The following is a 20,000-nucleotide window of genomic DNA, read 5'->3' on the forward strand; positions in this document are numbered from 1 at the left end:
GTTTTCTTAAGTGTGGAGAAATCTGTATTTCACCATGATGCAACAGTCTATTGCTGGTCCCCAAATAAATACTATTAATCATCCCAAACTATGAATAATGCAAACACTTTCTGGACGGGAGTGCTTATATGTACCAACTCCTAATGCACTTTATCAGTTGTTCATAGGCAACTGTAAATCAAGATATTCCTGTCAAAAAGCCAAAGTTCCATTACTTTAAAAAAAAAAGGAAGAAAAAAAAAATCCTGTTGTGATTTGTTGTGTATGAAAATCTTTTCCTAAATTAGTTTGATGCTAAAGAGAAAATGAGTATATAAATGTTTGGCACTACAGCAAAGGTAGAAAATGTGTCAATCTGCAGGTCAGAGAGAAGGTGGTTGTTTTTAGAAATGTCACACTGGTGCATACAGACTTATCAGCTGGGCAAGGTGAGGCTCTTGAAGGCAACACCTATGCTATTCCTTGAGGTTAAGTGTTTTCTTCTGTGGTCACTGTGAGGGTAAACATGGTCATGTTTGATTTACCTTACCTAGTACAGAAGGAAATTTTTTAAGCTCCTGCTTTCCACAAGACCTAGGAAAGATGCTATTGTGTTCACAGGCATCAGTGAAGACTTATCACTCCAGAAAGTTGTAACTCCTGAGGGTGATGCTGCTGGTGAAGCTACCTCCACAGGGAGCAGGTTATGGTGCTCCTTGCTGATGTAGCCCTGTTGGCAAAAGTGCTGGTGAAGACCTGGCTGTGCAGGGGGAAGGCTTTTGTCTTGTAAGGTAAAGCTGGCAGAAGAACTTAGTTGCCAGCGTGAGCTCCTGCTCTGCCAAGGGTTTCACTGGTATCCCTGTTGGTATAGCTTTCTTGGCAAACTCCTGAATGTTACAGTTGAAAGGAGGAAAATCTGGGTGATGCCTGGGAACCCAGGAGCAATCGGGCTTCAAAACTATTTTGATACCTCAAGTTCATTAAAGTACAAGGAGACCAGAGACACTGAATCACAAAGCAAAGCTTAATATGCCAAGTTAGTAATACCAAAAAAAGTAATTGCATATTATTTGAAGTGCATGTGTTTGTGTCCTCCTTTGGAGCGTGTGTTTTACATTTGGGCATAGAGGGGTTGATAGGTAAAGTAAATTGAATACAACTAAGCCTAGTGTGGAGGTGTAGGAAATTTTTAGACCAGTAATGAGGATAAATTTGAAGGAAAAACTCCCCTTGCAGTTCTCAGGCATCCAGTGTGAACCTGTATCGTATGATCTGCTGAGTTTTATTGTATGGTTCTGTGCAGTGTCCTAGCCAAAATCCCCGGGGAGCTGGTACCTTTCCTCAGGGCTTGTTACGAGAAGTGCCTACACAAATACGCAAAGAGGGCTTTACTTTGAAGGTGTTAGGATAAGGAAGAGAAAGTACAGGTGGTGTGTCTCCAGTCTTTGTGTGTACACCTTACATGGGTAGAAGCATTCAGTTGGCTGTTTGCAAACTCCTGGCACTGCTTATCTTAAATTGCTGACTACCCGACTGCCCCCAAGTACATCAGTCACCTGTGCTTGTTTAGCATCAAAGTGACTGTCTCAGACTTCCCTCTTCTCCAGTTACTTTTTACATTCAGCTTCACAGATGCCAACGACTATGACTGGCTTCAGCGCAGTCTCCTTCCCCCCCTCTTGTAGGCAATGTGAGTCTACTTACTTTTCCACTCTACTTTCCATACTAATTGTTTCCACTGGATTCATTAGAGTGCTTGCTCCTATTTTATTCATAGAAATCAATTTGTTCTTTCCTTCCCCACACCCTTGAGAAATGTCTTGAAGTGTGCCAGATCGAGTGGCCAAAATTTTTTTGAGGCAAATTCCGCTGTGTCCTTTTAATTGCAAATCGTGTTGTGGAATTCTGTTCTTATTTAAAAAAGAAAAAGAGAAAAGAGAAGTTGGGCATGTTCTTTCTGGGCATGTTCTTTCTAGGCATGCTTTGTGGGCGTTATAATTATTAGACTCTGTTCTCTACAAGTACCATTTGTTTCTGAATATAGAGCTAGGCCCTTTGTTTACTGGGAGAGGTCACTTTTTGCCTTCCATTTGCATTTAGTAGGTAGGTGGGAACAGAAATGTCAGTGTGTTCCTCTGGAAGAGAGGCAGAGAGGGGAATTAATACATGTTCCTAGCAGGCTTTTTCTTTTTTCCCCTTTATTAGAGTATAACTCATAACCCATTAGCATGTGAAGTGCTTGCCATCCACTTGGTCTTTGTAGGCTTTCTGAGTTTGGCTGCTGAAAATACTCTTCCTACAGCTTGCAAGGTTGTTTGTCAATGATTGCTGCTGATCAGCAGTCTGTTACAAGGCTGGTGATGTCGTTTATAGTCACTCTTCTGCTTTAGTCCTCCATAACTGCAATGAACAGTGACAGTGTTCATCCATAGCTATTCCTAATTCCTCCAGCAATTCCTACAGCCAAAGTATTTACCTCTGAGACGAGGCTGTTGGTGGCAGAGCCACACACAGTTCATAGCCTCCCTCACTGTGGCTGCCTGACAGCAAATACCATCAAAAAAAAAAAATCTAAGGAGCTTTGCCAAGCTTTCACACTGCACTTGAAAGAGGCTATTAGCCTTTCTGCTGTGAAGACTTCTTTCTAGCGAAAAGGCCTCTGCCTAAATCCGGAGATTTTTGCCTAATTCCTACTCCTTTCCTTTGCCTTTATACCCATCCTTGCTGAGGCTTCTTCCAGTGCTGGAGTCTTCATTGCTGTTCAGGACAGCTGAGCTGTTGCAGGCAGATCGTCTGGCCAGAGCTGGCATAAGACGTATGCAGCACTCGCCAGCCTTGTCCTCGTGAACAAGTGAAACAGAAATGGAGTTTGACATGATCCGTTGCCTGCCTCTTGTAGAGGAGCTGTTACTCCCCTATCAAGAGCTCCTGAGAAACTGAGACTTCAAAATCCCCCTGCCAGGGAGCACATTTCACTTTGATACGATGCTGAAACAAGGCAGTGTGATGAAAAGCTGCTTGAGTGCAAAAAGAAGCTACAGTTGGGGGGGGCGGTACGAGGGGGGAGTTGATCTTTTGCATTTCTCAAAAAGTTAAGACAGTGTTGCTCTTTCAGGGGTAATTATGCTAATTCCGGTGCTTATAAACTTGTCTTTGTCCATGAAAATTGCTTGGAATTTGTAGCAAGCCATATTTTCCCCAGCCAGGCGGAGAGTTTCTTGTTTCTTCTCTTGGCTTTCTTTTCAGATTCCCTTAGAGAGGGTAGCCTGTGATGATGTTTTACAGTTCTCCTAGTAAGCACTGCTGGCCCTGACCTCCTTTCACAGCCTTGTCTGGGTGTATATGCTACAATAGACCTTCTAAATCTGATAGTGATAATGTTACACCTCTTTGCAGCTTTTAAGCACTGCTGTACTGTCTTGTACAGCAAGCCATGCAGCCCCATCCTCCATTGCAAAGTCTGTCTGCAGCCTGGCTGAGAAAGCTGTGCTCCCAAGTTAAGCTCCTCAGTGCTCCAAAGAAACCAATCTGTCTTACCTGAACAGGCTGCAAGCGAAGCTTTGTTGCTGTGTTTTCTTTGTGAGAGAAATCACAGGTTGAGAAGGCCTTACTGAAAATCTGGCAAAGGGCAAAAGTGGATGTGAACAGGATTTGGAAACAAGAACTTTTCCAGAGAGAAGATTGCTGAGAGAGGAAGAAAAATTTCTCAAGTGCATTGGTTTTAGAGGGACTCAAGTCAGTGCTGTGGATCCAAAGTCAAGGGAGGGTAAAGTATCTCTGCAAGAGAGGTTTTAGGGATCCTTTGAGAGTGACAGATTCATGGTCATTTTTCTCCTCCAAATAAACTGGATTTTAGCGCTGATTTGTATGCAGTTTCTCTGAAAAATGCTTACAGGTATTTCTGCTCCAGGTTCAGTCGCCTGTGGACTCTGCCACAATGTCACCAGTGGAAAGGACAGCTGCATGGGTTCTTAATAATGGACAGTATGAAGAAGTAGAGGAGGATGCAGAGCAGAATCCAGATGAAGTCAAGCATGCTGAAAAGGTAGATTTTGCTCCATATACAGCCGACTTGACGGCTGCCAGTGAGTCCTGTCCACCCTACAGCTGAGTTCAGAGCAGCTTTCAGGCACTGCTGTGACAGAGTCATGCTTTCAAACTCAGGTTGTATTGGCATAACTTCCTGCTGCACATGCTGGCATAACTTCCTGCTGTACATGCTGTCACACATATCTGTAGTACAGTATCCCATACTACAGATTAACCCACGTACAGGCTGTAGCATGTCAAATGGGTGCAAACTGACATAGCTGAGGGTTTGTACATTACAGGCTGGTATTTGGCACTTATGTGCATCATGAGTCACACTACCTAAGTGTATTAGATCCTGCTCAAGTCATTATTTTTTATGACAACACTATAGCTACAACATACTGCCATTTTTCTATGCTTGCAAAATTTTTAGTGATCATTAAACTCCATTAAAAAAAAAAATCACTATCGTTAACCCAACTGAGTATAGCTTAGGATATGCTAAGTGATTGTACAAGGCTCTGTAAACACAATTCAGTCTTCATCAATATTTGCATTCAAATTTTGTCTTGGGCTTCGCCTGAGGCAAGTGCCTGTCATCTAGGTAGTAAAGTGTTTCTGGGCTACACAGAAATGTCCATGATCTTTTTTTAAAGTGTATTTATTTTCAAGAGTAGATACCATTTTTCCAAGTACAGTTACATCTATATGCTGCTATGGCAATGAAGTTTAGTAAGAGGTTTCGTGTTTTGAGAAGGCAGGGAGTGAGGAGGAGAACATTTGGTGGACAAGAAGCAGGAACATAGGATTATTAAGAAAGATGAATGAACCCAAACCAAAGTGGAATACATTGAGATTCATTGCACTACTGCAGAAGTGATTGTCCGCAGAGATAGTAAGTAGAAGAACAAAACCTCAGCCAAGTAAACTCACAGGCTTTATTTTGTAGTGAATGATTTGCTGTCTTCACATGTGTTTTCATGCCTTGATTAGGTCCTGAAGAATGAGTTATTTGGGTCCCACGCTGGTCAGTTTTGTAAGTTTGGTCACCCCAGGACATTTTTACAGTTGAGCACTATTAGCAGCTTCTGTCTGGGAAGTGCTTGAGTCTGGGGTAACTGGGGATGTTTGCCAGTCAGGGCTGAGGAGCCATGTCAGAGCCCTCTGCTTAAATCATGCTACAGAATGACATCCTACACTGTGGGAGTAGCTTAACGCTCAGTGGGAGCCTACATGCGCATTGTCTGTGGTTGCTCACAGTTGTTTGTTTGTTATTTGCTTTAGTTGTATCAATTTATTTTTCATGAAGAAAACAATGTCCTTCTCTGAACAGCAGCAGCAGATTATAATGATCTGATCTCTTCCTTTTTCCTTTGCATCTGATTCTTTCCTTCTTTCCTTCCACCTGCAGTACGAACAAGAGATAGCAAAGCTGAAGGAGCGCCTGAAGGTGTCAAGTCGCCGGCTGGAGGAGTATGAGCGGCGGCTTCTGGTGCAAGAGCAGCAAATGCAGAAGCTGCTGATGGAGTACAAGTCTAGGCTGGAAGACAGTGAGGAGAGACTGCGCAGGCAACAGGAGGAGAAGGACAGCCAGATGAAAAGTATCATCAGCAGGTGAGGCTTTAGAAGGTTTGTGACTGTGTAGGACAAGCAGCTCCCCTGTGTCATGTGTTCTCTTTGACACTAAAGAAGGTAGTTGCATGGGCTTCTTGACATCTCTGGACTGATACCATCCTGCCTTAGAGACGAAGAAATGGGGATGCAGGTGTGGAAACTTGCCTCAGATTGCCAGAAAGTGGCAGTGAAGGAGAAGATTTAGGAATTTTTAACACCGGTCTCTGTTTTACTTATAAGAGGTCTTTTTGCTTTGTTTGGAATCTGTACTCAAGGCGGGAGTTTTTCAGAGCAGTTGCATTTTTGGCAATGTCCGTTTTGAGAATAACAAGGTTAGGCAATTGGGAGTGTCAGATGGATAGATAAGCTTTTCTGAGCACAGCAGAATTCTTCTCTTGCAGAGCCAGGACAATCAGAGAAGTCAAACCAACAGGCCAGAGTACCTGAAACCCTCTGGAATAGTATTAAATGGTCCTAATTTGTACCTCTTTTTGCTAACCAGACTCATGGCAGTGGAAGAGGAGCTGAAGAAGGATCATGCAGAGATGCAAGCTGTCATCGATGCAAAGCAGAAAATTATTGATGCACAGGTAAGGAGCTCAGGATCTCCAAGAATCAAGTGTTCTGTGCGTAGAACCCATTATTCTCCCCTGTCCTCCTGCCCCAGTATTGTTATCTAGCTCCCAAGCCAATATTGGCCCATGGTATTGCACATGTGACTTACTGCCTTCTAGGAGAGAATTGGGTTTTTTAATTAATAAAGGCTGTACTGTTTGACAGTAGGCTTTGAGACAGCCTGACAACAAATCACAGGACTGATCACTTCTCCAAAACCTTTTCTACTTTGTGAGATCCCAAGCGGGTAAAGGAATAGCAGTGCATTGTGTAGACATTGTTCCAAATGTGGGCCTGGGAACTCTGGAAAAGCTGTGCCTCATACCAACATAGTTTAATTGCCATGTGCATGCATCTCAGCTATGCAAGCTAAAAGCATGGCTTTGAACATTCAAGTCAAGAAAAAAGAATGCTTGCAATGGAGCATTGCCCTGTATAATGTCATATGTGGCATTTCACCCCATCTGACTGTCCACGTCAGTCCTGGAGAAATGCCCACTTTGCCACAAACCTGCAGTGCTTGCCTCGGTCAACAAAAGTTAGCTGTGAAAAGTGGGACCCAGCAGGCAATGCATGTGGGTGTATTGTGTGGGATCATTTCAGCTTTTCTTCTGTGTCTGTGCTGATCCCAGATAGCAAAGCTTGTACAACAGAGCCTGAGACTGGTTTGATATCTGCCTGCCATGTTATGTTTGTGATATTTGCATTTGGAGGACATCTTTCCTGCTTCTGGGCTTTTCAGTAGTTCCAAATGTAAACTTTCCTTAACAGATAATCTTAAGAAGATGACCTGTTTCAGGAATAACCCAAGTTATTTCAGAAAGTTGTTTCCCTACACAAAGAGTGGTGAGGGGGGTAGCCTCAGTTGAACATTGTTAAAGATGGTACTGGTGTATTAGAATATCGGCATAAGTGAGCACAAAAGGGCATACCATGGCCATTTTTTTACCTGTTGAATGGTCAGCAATAATAGAAGTGTTTAAACTCACATGGAACTTTAGGAAAAATATAAAGTAGAAAAAAGCCATGGTTTTAAAAGCCCGGTAACACTAGGAGTGTATTTATAGCAGATTTCTTTTTGATAATTTGAAAAGTTCTGTTTTTCCTGCTGCCTCTGCCAGTTTTCCCACAGTTCTTCAGAAAGATTGTTCATGAAAGCTGGATTTTTGGGTCCGTGCCATCTAATCTGAATAAATCACTCATGTACAATAACATGGCACTTCTGTTACCTAGCCTTGCAGAATAAAAAGAAAATCCTACTGGAATTACAGCATATATAGGTCCTAGCTATTGTGCAAGATGCTCTTCATGGAGTCACCAGTGTAGTCACCCTTTCTAGATGCAGCTCAAGATTAAATCCCTTCTGTGAGAGCTTGCACTCAAAATGTGAAGTGGGAGAGTGCAGTGCTGGAGAATGAACAGGAATGTAGTCAGTCACTCTATTTTTTTATTTTCTTGGTGGTGAGGAAACCGTACAGCAGCCTCCAATCTGATCAAGGAGTATGACAAGTGGAAGCTGGGCTAGAAGTTGAACAGGCTGGGCCATTTTTTTGGAGATAGACACAGTCAGGGCATCTTGCAGTTACACTCTGACAGAACGGCAGCCCATCCAAACAGTAGCCTGGTTTTTGAAGGAGGTGATGCCTTTTTCATCTGCCTCGAGAAGGTGAAAGGGGCACTGAGAAAACTCATAAAAAGTGATTTTTGGAGGGGAGGATTTGAGAGATTGTGACTGAGTAAGAAACTTGCCCTTCCCTTTGTTACCTGTCTGTGCCAGTAGGCTCTCAGCCTTGGTGTGAGGTTATGGAATAGCACGGTGGAGAGTGGACCAGTCTGATCCCTCACTGTCACCAGTTGGCAGAGGGAACTGCTGCTGACTTGTGAAAGCTTCACACTCTCAGGGCTGGAAGGCTGTGGTCCTTGATCACACTTGATCAAATGATGCATCATTGATCACCTGCAGTGGAAGTTGTTGAAAAAAACAGTAGTAAAACAATAGCATTAATGATTCCTCTTTTAATCTGAGACTTTTTTTCTTCTGAAGTGCTGTTAGCTACTTAGGCAAGCAAGGTCGTCAGCAAACCTTAACTGCTTCAGTGTCAACTGCTTCATGGGGTGAGAAGCTTAGTTGTCATTGCCCTTTCATGGGTGCCTGAGCAGAAGAGGAAACTGATGAAAGATTCAGAACAGACACACCAGAGGAGCCAAGTGTTTTCTGAGTTCTGTAGCAATCCCTCTAAGTTGCACTTGGAAGATTTTTCTTAGTTTGTGATTGATTTGGCAAAGGGATATAGCAGTGGCTAGAAAAGAAAAAGTCTTTTTTTACGTGAGATTTATGGAGTGGACTTGGAACCTGGCTTAGCACACCTGTTTGAAGAATTAAATGGCCGCTAGGAAACAGCAGTAACCCAGGCTTCTTGTGCTTAGTTACATCGGCACAAGACGCTTTTCAGGATTTGCTCTTTTGTCTCGTGGTCAGGTGCAGCACCCGATACTGCACCAATGCACAAGGACAGTCTTGTTCTCAGGGTACATGCTGTTTGCACTGGCTCTGGGCAGCACCTCAAGTGCGCTGTGGTTCCAGAGGCTGTCTCTGGCCCTCCCTGACTCGGCAGGGGCTAGATCTGGCTAAACTCTCTCCTTGGAGCAGCGGAGCTGCAGAGAGTACTAGCCCAGTTGCTATTGCAAGTGACGTCTCCGCTGTGTTAAATTACAGGTCATAAATGGGGATGAGATAATTCAAACAGGCAAGTAAACCCAATCAGTTCTCTAGCTGAGCAGTACCCAGTCCTGGCCCAGTGCACTGACCTCCTACCCATTCCAGCTCCTCCCACTCCCTGTGCCCAATTATGTGTTTGTTAGATTGTATATTCCTTTGAGCGAAAAGATGCCTCTACTCACCAAGCTCATGCTTTTAAGATTGATTTTCCAAGTGTAGATTTCCAGCTGTTTCACAAACTGGCATAGTGAGCATTCATCAGTGCCAGAAAACTACCAGCCTTTCATTTTTAACTCTTTGGAAAGAAATTTTAATTTTAAGTTATGTATTCCAGGTGAAATTTAGTCCAAGGAGGAGGAGCTTTAACTTGCTGAAGAACACATTTCTGCTAAGGCAGTTGTGTTATACAGGATTTATTTCAGCGTGGGAGGAAAGGCTAAGGCCTTTAACTCCTCTATTGTCCGTTCTCCTTAATTAGGTTGACTGGACCAGGGCAAGTGCTAGGGCTGGCTATAGCCTGCCTTGCTGTTAGTCGATTTCTCATGCCTTCTCCTCCATTTGCTTTGCTATAGAGAGCTTGGTCTCCAGGGCTGTAATACAAGCAGTACTTAAAATTCTGCTTTGTTTTTTTCTCCCTAACACTTACCCCTGAGGGGAAACCCACTGAGAAAAGCAAACATTACTTGATTACTGATGTACCACACAGCTGATGTTCTGGGATCAAAATCTCAAGGGGCTCTTGTAGCACTTAGGTCTCCTGAGCAGTATGTCTGAACTATCCCTTAATGTTTGTGCCTTCTGTGCATCATTTTTCCTTCCATTTTGTTTCTCAATGGGCTGGACTGGGAAGAGTTCCTGCATGCAGCTTTTTTCATTCAAGTAAATTAGACATTTTTCCTTCTCAAGGAAAAAAAAGCCAATCAGCTGGTATCATGGAGAGCATATTTACCTTTTGCCGTCTCTGTTGCTGCTTTGTGTGGCTGCATTACTTTTTTTTTTTGAAGGAAGATGAAAACTCTCATTTCTAATTGTGCCACCAACTCTTTGGCTTGACCGTCCAGTGCTTTATCCCACTGCAGAGAATCTAGCTGGTTACTAGGCTGGGGTTTGTTGATGGGGTTTTTATTTTTTATAAATTTAGTACACATCCTTTAGCCTTCTGCTAGAAGTGGAGGCTAGCGCTTTCTGTGACAGAAGAATCAAAACTGGGATGTGGGAACCCTGGATTCGGCAGAGCCCGGGAGCCCCTCTGAGCTGGAATGGGTCTAGGAGCAGTGTGTTCAGTGTTTGTTCTTTGTGTTCTGTCGATGGCATCTCCCCCTCCACCCACAATGCCCTCTTCCCCTTCACCTCAAATAACCCCTTAGTTTTAGCTTTTGGCTGCTTCTTCTCTATGTTGCTATTGCACCCTCATTCCTGCTGGTGACTGCAGGCTGCCATTACCTGCTTTTTTTCCTTTATTTCAAGCATACCATGAGTTTACTCTGAGCACACTCCATCCAAAATACAGAGACAATGGCCATTAGATACCACTTGCACTTTTCTCTGCCAGTTGAAACCTCCACCACTTTTATTTTTCTGCTGCCTGTTTCTGTTTTTCTAACATAATTGAAAAAAATAATAATAATTGGCTATCGTTGTTATTAACACCAACACCCCACCCCCCCCCCACCCCCCCCCATGACAAAATACTGCATTTCCATCTGCCTCTGTTGGAGGCTGTCTGGATAAAGCCACCGTGACTGGATCAGTTCACCAATGTAACTTTGACTCACTGTCACCTTCCATCATGCAAAAAGGCCAGGAGGGCCAGACCAGCCTGTGAAAAGCCTGTGGCAAGCATGGGCCATGTTACCCCAAGAAAACAGAAAGAGGCAGACATCCCATCTTACCAGAGAATGTTAGCTAAACTGCCTCTGCCTAGAAATCATCTGAAGACACTGCCGCAGCCCCGCGTCCTGGAAGTTCCCCATAAAGCAGGCTTGTGGGGCAAAGGCATTTCATTTGTGAAGGAGCTCTGACTTTGTGGGGTGTTTGTTGCAGGAGAAGCGGATCGTGTCCCTGGACTCTGCCAACACGCGGCTGATGAGTGCCCTGACACAGGTGAAGGAGCGCTACAGCATGCAAGTCCGCAATGGCATCTCCCCCACCAATCCCACCAAGCTTTCCATCACGGAGAATGGTGAATTCAAAAACAGCAGCTGCTAACTGGGCAGATGCTGCCAGCCATCTCCCCAGAAGGGCAAGAGGGAGCAGACTCAAGAAACCTTCAAAATAGCCCCCCCTTCCCCTTACAAGTTTACATGATGCTGCTAATAAAATGGAAAAGAAAGAAGAACTCGGAAAGGTGGGCTTTAATTCCCCACTGAAGGCCAGGAGAACCAGGCTCCCAAGAACAAGTCCTTCCATATCACTGTGTAAATAGAGGGAGCTCTTGGGTCATGTACAGAAAATGCCAATGTAATATACCAAAAGGAAGTGAATACTGTAGATTTTTTTAATTATTGCTATTTTTATTATTATTATTTTTTTCTCTTGTTGAAAGCACTGCAGTCCTTGGAGGAGGAAGAGGGGAGTGTGAGTGCATGTGTGTTGTGGGTGAGAGAGAGAGATGAGCAGTGGGTTACATTAGACAGCAGCTGTATATATCAGGCTGACTGTTACAAGTACATGAGTGGAGTGAAATAGTAGTGAAATGAATTCTGTAAGAAAACTCATCTGCTGGTTTTATTCCCCTCTTCTCTAGCTGTTCTTTAACTGAATGCAAACTCAATAGCAAACATTTTAGCAAGAAAATCGGCTCTTGCTGGATCCTGTACTTACTTTTGGTAGGACTCTGGCAAGAAATTGTCAGTCTTTTTGAACAAGGTAAAAATTGGAGCAGCAAGCTTGTTTCCTTGCATTTGCACACAGTCAGGCTTCCCATCAAACAGACAGAGGGAATCTGCAGTTTTTCAAGGTAGGATTCTTTCTTTTTTACCCCAGTTCTAATGCAGTTTTATATTTTCTGTTTTAAGAATTTACAGACCTGTAAATACTTTTTTTCAAATTTCTATCCAATCCCCACTTTAGGCATCATGCAGTGGCACCCTGAATTCATTCTCTGCACTCCATCAGGAACAGTCAGGTTAATGCTCTGAGGAAAGGGCTAACCAAAGGGTGCCCGTGCCCAGCAAAGTAGATTTCCATATGCAAAATTTCATTTTTCCTAGAGGATTTCTACATTTTAACTCTTATTCAATTTCACTATTTCAGCCACTAGCTTAGCCAGTCTAGTTCCAATGAAAGATGCTTTCTGCCCATTTGTGTTAAAAGATCTTCCATTTCCACTAAATTTTTCTTTCTCTGGATGCTTTAAAGGGGTTTTTTTGAAGTTCTGTACACACCAGTTTTTTCCTAAGGAGTTTTGACTAAGCTTTCATCTCCAATTACTTACAGTTGTGTTTCACAGAAGCATACTTACTGGCTGTACGTGAATGCGTGCATAATTACAAAGTGACCTTCTCGTGGAAGATAATGACATTCACAAACTTAAAGATTAACAATAAATGACACAGTATTGTCAGTTCTCATGATTTCATCAAATGCCACAATATTTAGTCGGAGAGATTTTTCTCAAGCCCCATATTCTAGAGTCAAGTAATAGTATGTGAATCTTTGCTTTCACTTTTTTGGTATACATTTCCAGCCCCCACACTCTCAAAGTAAACAAAATTATTGCAACAGCAATTGAAATTGTGAATTATAGAAATATACTAACAACAGTGAGTGTGATTAACCATTCAAACATATTATGGAAATTAGAAATTGGAAAAGTTGACTTCAAAACGAGACAAAACCTCGAGAGGGTGCCCCGGTGTGGGGTGTGTTTAGCAAACTGTTCAGGCTGCAACAAGTTCATGAGGTGGCTATGGGGGTACCTGGCTGAAACCGTATAACTTGTGATACGGAGAAGGTCAAAGCTGATGATCTGATTATCCTTTCTGGCCTTAGTTTCTGAATCTCTGAAATTGTACTACATTAAAAATGTAGGCATTTCTGAGCCAATTTCTTGACCTCCTGAAAGTGACCCATGTTACCTTGAACATGAAGGACTGGCAATACTGAGGACCCAAATTCAGTGTCTGTTGTCAAGTTTGTTTGCTCTTTGGAAATGAATTAATCTCACCTCTGTGGGCAAATGCAGCTTGTGACAGAGCGCAGTATATGTTAACTATTCTGCCTGATTAATGTGTTATGATACTTCAGTTGACATCATCACATGTGTTGCATTACTAACTATGCACAAATACAGAGACCGCATCTCCTGCACTGTAGGACGTATAAGAAAAATGTGTATGAATCTCTCCTAGCAAGGTCTTTGCTGTTAATTTACGTTGAGAGAAGACCTGGCTGCAGCGAGTTGGGATTTATACGTAATGCTTAGTTCTTTCAGATCAAGGCTGCTCTGGCTGCTCAGATGTGACTTGGTACTACAGGCCAAGGAGCATCCCTGTCTTGTTCTTGGAGCATCCATAGCGAAGTCAGTGCTGTCTGACACACCCAGGGTTGTGCTCTGCATTTGCTCAGTAGTGATTTCTTTTCGGTACTTTCCAAACCATCTTCCAGCTCTGGGTCATTGCTGACCTCTGATATTTTCTTCCTCAAACTGTGCCTTTAAGTTCCTCCTTCTTTCCTTCTTCCTTCATGCGTCACAGCCATAGGCAGTCTATCGAGTTTGTATTAATCTGTCTTGTGAGTAGTTGTCTTAGAAGAAACCTTTACAAACCCCTTTTGGTTGAGTATTTTTGTGTGATCCGCATTTCCCCTTTGCTGTGTACTGTAATCACACAGCTGCATCGTGGGAAATGTGTTCCCCAAAGTAGCCTTTCCAGATGGGCATGTGCATCGCTCACATATCACACAGTGCAAATAGTGCGGCTGTTCTGTGACTGAGACGTGAGAGGAAGTGGTCGTAGGAATACATTGACTAGAACAAGGCAGAAGCAGGTACGTCATTCTGGTAGCGTTAACCTCGCATTAATTCAGGAAACACATTTCACTGGAGTTCCCCAGCTTTCTGGTAATCTATCAGAAATCACTGGCTGAGCTGTATGGTTTGATGCTGAAAGCGCCGAGGCGTCCACTTTGGTTTCTGCAGAGAAATGCAATGGGGGACAACTTTTCAGCCCTGATTTTTAGAGGGGAAATAATACCTGCCCCGTGATTGATATGTTTTGGTGACGTCTTCAGTAGGGTATCACTCTAATAATGTACCTTCTCCTGTGTATTTCTTAAGCTTGTTGAATGCTTGTAGAAAAAAGTTGCTATTCTAAGAGTCTGGCCCATCAGTATTGTCCTCACAGCTTATTGCTAGGCTGGTTGTTTCTCTTTGATTTCAGTTTCTAGCCTGAAGTGCAAAGTGTACTTCTCTAACTCCCGCTGTAGAGGACAAGCTGCCTTGACCCAAAAGGGGGTGAAGGTTGCAGACTCAAAATGCTGCAAGACTAAAATTGATTAGCTGCAGAACAAAACGTTATGCTCCCGAGTTCTGCAGGCAGCTGTCTCTCCTAGTTTGTTACCAAGCAGCTTTCTAGAGAAATTTTAAGCCGCCTCAAGCCGACAGCATGTGAAAATGCCAGCTTCTATTTTGTCCAGTCTGATAAAATTCAAGTGGCACTAAACCACGTGGCAGCCAAAAGGTCTGTCTATTTTGGAGCAAGAGCTCTAACTGGGCCCGATCACATTTGGTTTAAGACTAGTAGCCAGTGGGTTTCTGCAGCAATGATAGTAGTAGTAAATAGTGCAAAGTCTGATGGTGAGCTTTATAGACATGAGGTTTTGGTTCATACTTCGAGCAAATGCATCAGGCTGTGTCTAACGCCATTGCGAGGAACTGCCGCTCTTGTTTGGAAACAGCTGAAGTAGTGCAGGAAAAATTTAATCTCCTGTAGAAGTAATATTTGTGTATTCCAAAGACTGAAACAGAAAAGTTGCCCCATCCTGACATCTCAGTCCTTGCTGGCCACATTACTCAATACTGGTCTAGGATGATTCTTCCCAAACCGAAAAGCCACCGGGGCTTCCAAGTTCCTGGCAGCCAGCATGGCAGGGCAGGGAAGTGGAACAGCGTTTTGTAGCACCATGGCCTTTTGCCATGTGGCGTCTGCAGAGTGCGTGAATGACAGAGGTGACCAGAATGAGATGGGATAGGCACTAACAGAGAAGAGAGGGAGCACAGCCTAGGAGTGGCATCCTGTAAATGCCACTTGTTCTTTGCAGCAATAGGAATTCAGTCTATTTTTTTAAGGGCAATAGACAGGTTTCACATCCAGGAATTACCAACTGTTATTTCCCTGGTGTATTAGAAATGGGCAGCTATGCATAAAAGCACAGATTCATACAGCTACACGTTTTGCAACATGCCTCTCCAGTGGCATAACTCAGGCAGGGGATCCAGAGGAGCGTGGAAAGGAAAGTATATATTTGCTAGTTAGAGAATATGAGGTGTATCCAGTAATAAATTCTGTATCCATCTAATAAGTCATGCAAGAAATTGGTTTTATTTTATGTTTTTGCAATTGCTTTGGGTTGGCTTAGGCTTTTTTTCTTTTTTTACGTGATATATTAATTTCATGTTTTAATGCTTGCTTAAACCCGCCAGCTTTTAACTTCATCTGAAAACCCAATGACTGAAGTCCGTCAGTTTTACAGCGGTGCCCGTGGAATGTGTCAGCAATACTTATCTGCTAAGGTTACTGTCTATGTACAAATTCTGTTTGTGTTCTGCAAAAATGTCTGTGTTGTTCCTGCCCAGGTTGAACCATTAAATATATTTCCATCAGCGGTTAGCGTGGTCAGCCACAGGTATCCAGCTGAGTCTGACAGAGCAAAAAGGGTTAAATTTAGGCTGATGCTTTTAGGTATTTCCTTCTCCACAGTAAGTTAACTCCCATGAGAGTGAGCATGTCCTTACAGATCATGCCTGCCAGGAATCCTACCTGTAAAAATAGATTTTCTGTCTCAAGGGCCTTAATAAGAGTGTTACTACACAGAACTGTTTTACAATGATAGCTCTAAATAATTTATTTTTTATTTCAACAAAGTACACCTTAAAAAGTAATAAACTTGTTTTTCAAGCCGTATTTTTATGCTAGTAGCACTGGACTGTTTGGTCTCTGAGATCCATTTCTGCATTTCATTGCCTGGGTTTGTTCTAAAGAAGATTTATTTTTGTTCTGTGAATAATTTTTGAAGGTTCTTGTAATATGTACAGATATAGATACATTTGAGGTCTTTTATTGATATTCCTACAAAGAATACAAATAAACTTTAACTTTAAACAGTTTGGACTCAGTAAACCTATGCTGATTCAAAATTCTGCTCTTTATGCTCTCAGGTTGTGCTTGTGTTTTGTGTAACTTCGGAGGGCGGAGGAGGGAAACTCCGAGAGCATAACTTTGTGTTTGGGACAGAGTAGCTCCCGTTTGACACCTGGAGCTACCTGGGTAAACCAAGGGGTTCCGTGGCCGAGCGGAGCAGCAGAATTAATTCCTTTCTCTGGGTGTTCTGCTGAGGTGTGTGTCCAGCACAGGTCCCAGGGCTGCATCCCGGAGCAATGCCTCCCTGTGTGTACGGGTGACCTCTCGTTCTGAAGCCCTCCGCTTGCTGGCAGATAATCTGGCATTGCGGAGTGAGAGAGCGACAAGCTGTGGAGACACAGAGAATTGCTCTCTGCTTCTTTTAGACATGGGACCTGGGATAATAACAACATCCAAAGTGGTGAAAAGAGAGTCACCTTGTATTAATTAACATGTTCATTCCTCTCATGCCAGACCAGTGAATGTGATCAGCCCAGTTTTCTTGTGCAGTCAATTCCTAGTTTACAGGTTCTCATGCACCAGCCCAAAGCTGCAGTGTTTGAGGCATGGACATACAGAGGAATATTTATTTACAGGTGCTGGATTCCAAGCAATTTATGCTTATTCTTCATATGTGTGTGAAATCTTGTACATAATGAGTGGGAAAACCTTTTATATTCAACTTCCTGAGTGTAAAATCTGTACTCAAGGGGATGTTTCGCTACAAGTCTTTGTATTTTCGTTTCACATGCTTATTTTTTTCCATAGCTTTGAAGCCTCAAAAAACACACAGCAAACTCTTAGTTGCTACTGTGTGCCTCCACCCTGGCCCTCCACTTTGTTCTGTTCAAGTCCCCTGCGTGTTCTGCCTTGTTCTTGCTTAGGCTGTACGTTTTTCATGCCAAGAGTTGTCTTCCTGCGTGTTTGTACAGAACCCGAAACACCGGGCGCCTGCTGCTTCTGGGCACGAGAGCAGCACAAACAGCGTCTCTGAAGGAGGTGGATCTGTGATTTCCCACACCCGTGTCCTGTCCTGTCCGTTCTCGGCGCTCGCCCGGCAGAGTCGCCCGCTCCTCTGCGGCAATGTTAAGCGCTGCCCAGGGGAGGGGGCAGGCCCAGCTGCCCAGATGTGAACAGGCAAGGCAGAGGCAGATGAGAAGAGGACAGGGATGGGCTGGGATGTAGACCTAGCGGCAAAGGGATCTCAGTATGTGATTGCTGTCATGGGGGGGGGGGGGGGGGGGGCGGGGGTTGGAATCTAAATGGAAGAGGGATGGGCAGGGGAAAGCAGGGCTGGAGGGAGGAGGAGACAGCCGGAGGGTGTGCTGAGGGAAGCAGAGGGAGGAGAGGGAGGTAGAGCAGGAGCACTGCACAAATGCCAGTTAGGATGGCACTGGGATAATACAATTAAAAGTGTTGGAAGTCTGTGCTTTTCTGTGACTGTCCCAAAGCAGCTGATACTCAAGTGTTCTATCCCTGTCCTGCTGAGGATGTTAAATTCTGCTTTACCTTGGACGTGCTCCTTACTTCCACTGTGTTAAACTCCTGTATGTGAATGTGCAAATCCTTCTCCCGTTTCTAGCCATTCTGGACAAAATGCACAGGGCTCTGGAGCCTGTCCTCATCACTCTTGCAGGTCACTCGCTCCCACTGGGAAATTCCTTTGGAGAAGCTCCCCTTCAAGAGTCCTCCTGCCCAAAGCATGCAAGTGTAAAACCTTTAATGATTTCCTATGTGCAAGAATGTGTGCTGGTGCTTGAAGTAAGCAGCAGCTGATGCTTAAATCCATTATCGGGTGGAATACCTGAGACACGAGTCTCATGAGAAGAGAGTCCCTGCTCTTACTAGAACCCATCTCACATTGCTGTCCTTCCCCTTTCTCCTGGTCCCGCAGATTAAATATCCTCCTATCTCCAGAAGATGTATTAAGTTCCTGATTTTTGCTGTGAGAGGTAGATCAAATGCCTTGGTTGTAGGCATGAAACCTGACTGCCCAACGGTTATTCCTGCAGTGAGTATGAATCCCTTGTCCTTAGTCAGCCACATGGGAACATATAATCCTGCTGATGTGACTGGAAACGTGAGTTCTGTGGACCTGAACCCACTTAGCCCAGCTCAGTAGCAGAGCAGCCTTGGCTGAAATAAGAGGAAATTATTATCAATGTTGCAGGCTTCAGGGTAGCTGCCAGGATCAGGGCCCTCGGGACAGATGTTCCCTGCGTCCTCCAGGTTCTTCCAGCTTTCATGCTACAATATGACCCTAAGGGCTGTCGTGTTACTGTTGGGGAGAGGGGGATCATGAGGGACAAATACCTAGTGTCAACACCCGGAGTGAAGGATGACATAGTGATGACAGAATCTAATGCAGAATGAAATGTGGTCTGCGCAGAGATGAATGACGTTTTTTCACTCCCTTTTCTCTGCTGCCCAGGCTTCTATTTGCAGCAGGATACAGGTGTTGAGAGCAGTTCCTATTTTGCTTGGCAAGGAGGAAGTCCTGCATGCAGTGAAGGAGGAAGAGCTACAGCTAAGTTGCAGGCTGTGTTTATTCACCCCTACCCTTTGTTGCTTCTCCCCCTTCCCTTAGCACACGTAAGTCAGGCAACACGCAGGTGCCATGCTGGACCCTACCTGAAACTCTCAATTTACAAATTACTGCTGTAGGAGTGGCTGTTCTGTTGATGGGAGCTACATCTCGCATCCCTAAACTAACTGGTTTTTATATTCTCCTGGTCTTCAAAGTGAGTCATGTGAGAGAAAATCCATTTTCAGAATTACGGGCCCGGTATATTTACAAGGAAACAGGAGGACTAATGAACATAACCAAACAAATGCAGAGTACCACACAGCATGTGGTGTCTTGGAGGGACAGTCCTTCCTGGGGAGCATGTGCAATGCCAGCGTGTAACTTGTTAATCACTAGAAGGCTCACAGAGGTGGCCGCCTGTGCAAAAGTGTTGGCTTTGTGTTTATAGGTGCAAACTAAACTTGGGGAAGGAAGCTGAACACAGTAAAGCTGCAGTAGGTAGGTGCCTGGGAGATGGTTGCCTTGAAACAGCCTACCACCTGTGCAAACTCCCGGCTGGAGGCTCAGCATCAGTGCTGCTTCTGATGTTATAACCCTTCTTGGTGCTGGCTGAGGTAGGAGGCAAGGTTCACCTCTTCGGGAGATGTAGAAAAGAGGAGGTTGAACAAGACCCCATATACAAGAGCACACTGTGGATAATAGGGTGGCAAGAACTCGTTAAAGGTTAAGATACTTCTCCGAGCCCTTGGCAAGATGGGGGAGAACGACTGACACTTCCCCACCCAGGAAGCAGTGGCTGCAGAAGCAGTTTCCATCCAGAGAAGCTGGGTTTGTCTCCATGAAAAGGTCTGTGCAGAAGTAGCATGGCTGGATGTTTGAGTCAGCCTCTCCTGATTTGGGACCTGGCACTGGGGAAAGAGGGAAGAGAAATTCGCTGGCTGCTGCTTTCCCTTTTCTTCCTTAGAGGGCAAACTTCCCTGACAAAGCGGCAGGCACCGCTCCCCTGCCCTGGCAGGTAGCCTGACTGTGACACCCTGTGCACATTCAGCAGCTGACTTCTGTGCAGAAAATTGTTTTGCAGAGCCAGCATTGTCTCTGTAAGGAGGAGTTGTCCTTACCAGGGACACGAACTAGGAATGTCCAGTAAAAAAACTACTTTCTAAAGGCCTTGAAA

The 20,000-nt window shown here is 44.1% G+C and overlaps 1 protein-coding gene across 7 annotated transcripts in view; it reads left to right on the top strand.

Moving 5' to 3' along the window:
* The window catches only part of RASAL2 (RAS protein activator like 2), a 191,257-nt gene extending 174,980 nt beyond the window's left edge, over nucleotides 1-16,277 (top strand). For 5 of the 7 annotated variants that reach the window (XM_049808232.1, XM_049808235.1, XM_049808238.1 and 2 more), the window contains 5 exons: nucleotides 3,890-4,024; nucleotides 5,423-5,625; nucleotides 6,128-6,215; nucleotides 8,957-8,987; nucleotides 11,003-16,277. In XM_049808232.1, the coding sequence (XP_049664189.1) occupies nucleotides 3,890-4,024; nucleotides 5,423-5,625; nucleotides 6,128-6,215; nucleotides 8,957-8,987; nucleotides 11,003-11,145 (600 nt within the window). In that variant the 3' untranslated portion in view covers nucleotides 11,146-16,277. The remainder of the gene's footprint in view (nucleotides 1-3,889; nucleotides 4,025-5,422; nucleotides 5,626-6,127; nucleotides 6,216-8,956; nucleotides 8,988-11,002) is intronic. The other 2 variants (XM_049808234.1, XM_049808236.1) reach the window with 1 other exon arrangement.
* Nucleotides 16,278-20,000: the final 3,723 nt, after the last annotated feature.

This window comes from Accipiter gentilis, chromosome 8 (genome assembly GCF_929443795.1).
Source record: "Accipiter gentilis chromosome 8, bAccGen1.1, whole genome shotgun sequence".
NCBI classification, from domain to species: Eukaryota; Metazoa; Chordata; class Aves; order Accipitriformes; family Accipitridae; genus Astur; species Astur gentilis.